Source organism: Lissotriton vulgaris, unplaced genomic scaffold (genome assembly GCF_964263255.1).
Source record: "Lissotriton vulgaris unplaced genomic scaffold, aLisVul1.2 SCAFFOLD_5178, whole genome shotgun sequence".
NCBI lineage: Eukaryota > Metazoa > Chordata > Amphibia > Caudata > Salamandridae > Lissotriton > Lissotriton vulgaris.
Genome location: NW_028254863.1, coordinates 50,340 through 53,529, shown reverse-complemented (window position 1 = coordinate 53,529; position 3,190 = coordinate 50,340). Strand labels below are relative to the sequence as shown.

General features: G+C 27.9%; 1 protein-coding gene across 1 annotated transcript; it reads right to left on the bottom strand.

The window, feature by feature from the left end:
* Positions 1-618: 618 nt before the first annotated feature.
* On the bottom strand, positions 619-2,786 carry LOC147659386 (uncharacterized; the record flags this gene model as incomplete). The annotated part of the gene is made up of 3 exons (XM_086951780.1): positions 619-892; positions 971-1,186; positions 2,349-2,786. Coding segments are annotated over 3 exons (918 nt in total), but the record flags the coding sequence as incomplete, so codon positions are not given.
* Between the last annotated feature and the right edge of the window lie 404 nt (positions 2,787-3,190).

Sequence of the window (3,190 nt, the reverse complement as noted above, 5' to 3'; positions counted from 1 at the left end):
TTAGAAAAGGTGCACCATCAGAATGCAAAGGTAAACTAGTTTTTTAATGACACAGTTTTGATTTGAACTCACTTTTATACTTTTTTTATTAATTGTAAATATACAACATGTAAATGATCAATAACACTCAATTTCTTTAAAACTTACTATTTAACTTCCCAGTTGCATATGTCATACTTAGAAAATCTAATCAAATGTATAACTATAGATTGTATATAAAAATTACTTAAGATTTGTATAGTAAGTCACATACAGTTATTCTAATAAAAGCATTGCAAAAAGTGATTAGCAATTTAAAGTAATTTTGTTATCTAGTTTTGTACGAAACACATCTTAAGCGATATATATATGTATTGTCTTATTAAATCGTGTGTAATGTTACATTGTAAACATTATTTGTATTTATAGTAGACAACATTTTTAGTAAATTCCACACAGTAAATATGATAAAAGCATTTCAAACCATTATTTGCACTCAAAAGTAATTTTGTGATTTAGTTTTGTATCAAACACTTTAAACAATATATATATATATGTTGTGTTAATTAAACTTGTGCAAACCAACATTGTAAACATTAATTGTATTTTTAGTACCTAACATTTGTTAAATATGGTATAATTGCTGACATCATATGTTCTCAATGATGTTTATGATTGATCCATTGCAAAATGTTATCTTTACATATAATGGTAGATGTTTCATTAAGGTGTCTGCTAAGTTGTCTACATCATAGCTTATATGCAAAAAGTCCATTAAAGTAGTATTGTTAATTTCCATGGATTGGAAATCTTCTGTCCCATTTACTTGTACTGTTACCATGCTTGTTTCATGATGTAGTTTGTCTAATCCATAAATAGTTACATCAAGGTTTTCTTCGGGTGGTTTTATTACCTGCAAAGATACTGTTTTAGTATTAATTCATTTACTCATATTAACTAACTATTAATTGCAATGTAAAATTTTACTTACCTGTATTTTTGTATGGCGGGTTGTGTTTAAAATCTTTTCTTTGTTAAATTCATGAACCGTTACGTGCGATAAATGTATATATTGTCCAATTACTATTGGGAAGTCAGCTGCCTCTCTCCATAGAGTAATTTTCACAGAGTCTGTAGTATCTTTGACAGTGATACTTTTCAATTGTGTTTCTTGGCCTCCAACGAATATATTTTTTGTTTGTTCTTCCTGTAAAATAGTATATGTTCATTATATATTTTTTACTTACTAACATGGATTGTGCTGGTTTTTGCTTAATTTGAAATATGATTATTGTTGACATGACAGTCTTTGCAAACAAAACAACTAAATTTCACATATTTATTTGTTGGTAATAATTGTTTTTTTTCGTGTTTGTGTTACTTTCTTTTGTTACAAGACTTGTATTAACTTACAATCTTTAGTAATTGCATTTTGTATGTGCAATTTGCTGTTATAGAATGCTATAGCTATGAAAAGAATATGCTAATAATTCAATTATTAGTTTACTTACCTTTTAATTTTGCTGCTTACAGTCTATATCAGTTATATTATAAATTAGTGAGATTTAGGTGGGAAATGAGTTTGTTGTGGGCTTCGTAAAAGTGGTAATTTGTGTTGTGTGTTCTTGTCTATATGTTAATGCATTAATAGCATTATTAGTATTGTGGTTGGTATGCAGATTTTACTGCATGCCACAATGCTAATAGTACAGGAAGTAGCTACTGTTATAGGTACAACTTCATATATGTTGTGACACCTGTTTTATGGTGGGGGGTATTGTTTAATGATAGAGTGATTGGGTATATTAAGTTTGCTCTTTATTGTTATTGGTCTCATAGTTTACTAAATAGTGTAGTATAATTTATATTACTTACCTGTTATTAAATGGTGCACACTTTTGTTGTGATATGTATGGTATGCATAGTATTATATTGTATTTGCATATATGTTTACGTTATGCAAATACTTAGCAATAAGTGTAGTATAGTATTTAGCTTACTTACCTGTTATTTAATGGTGCATACATTAGTTGTATGATAGAACATATTTGCATATGTTCTGTAGTTTGTGTATTTTTATAAGTTGTAGATTACTTACCTGTAATTTTTTGGGGAGAATAGCAATATTAATGTAAATAATTTTACATAGTTACACAGATATTAATCATAAGGAACAACATATGTTGATAGTTTTTCTAGGCAATTATTGGATTTGCTTTTTTTAAAAACATTTTAGTACTGTAATACATATTTCTATTTGATGATATATACATTTAGTAACATGCAAGTTTTAACTTTTTAAAAGTGTACCTTATTTGGTAGTCAAAAAATGCAGTAGTATAAATGATAAGCATAAAGATATAGCTCACCTCAATTATCGTTCCGGAGACGCTTAGGAGTGTTTTTACACTCACTTCTCTCACTGTCTTTATTGGAGACACTGGTGGAGCTGGTGGTTGCAAAATATTAATTGCTTCTTGAATTATTTCTGCAGGTATCTCAATTGGTGGCATTCTTGAAATCTTACTTTGTTTTGTGATAATTAGAGTGTCATTTTTCAAAAGGTAATTCCGAATTAGCATTCCATATCCTTCTTTTGTCTGTGCATAATAATCTTCATTATAGCAAGTAGCTTTTAAAGATGATGTTTGATCTGCTAATGCCATATGATACATTACTTTATTTTCTTGCTTTGCATTGCGATAGTATGTTTTTCCAGTACAGTGAATTATATTGACACGAATTGCTTTTTGGTATGGCTTACTTTCGTCAGGTTTGTTGTCCTTTAAATCTTGAATGGAAATCATCTGTAAAAAAAATGCAATTATTTAATATGGTATCATAATTGTAAAATTGTCACATTATAACTGGCTTTAATGCATATAAATTAAATAGCTGTCCAAATTGGTTTATGATCACTGTAATATGACTCTAAAGTTCCATAATGTTGTATGTTTGCATTCGTAAATATATGATCTAATATAGAATTGTAATCTGTTGTAAGTGTGTTTATTTTTTGAACACAGTTAAACTTTGTTAACATGTTATCTAATAATACATTTGTACTGTGTGTTGGTTTTTGTAAATCAACATTGAAATCACCCATTATAACATATTTATGATTTGGAAAATTATTTAAAATTGTTGTTAGTATTTGAAATAGTATTTGAATGCTTACCTTTGGTGGCTTGTAGATTATTACAAATAGGTA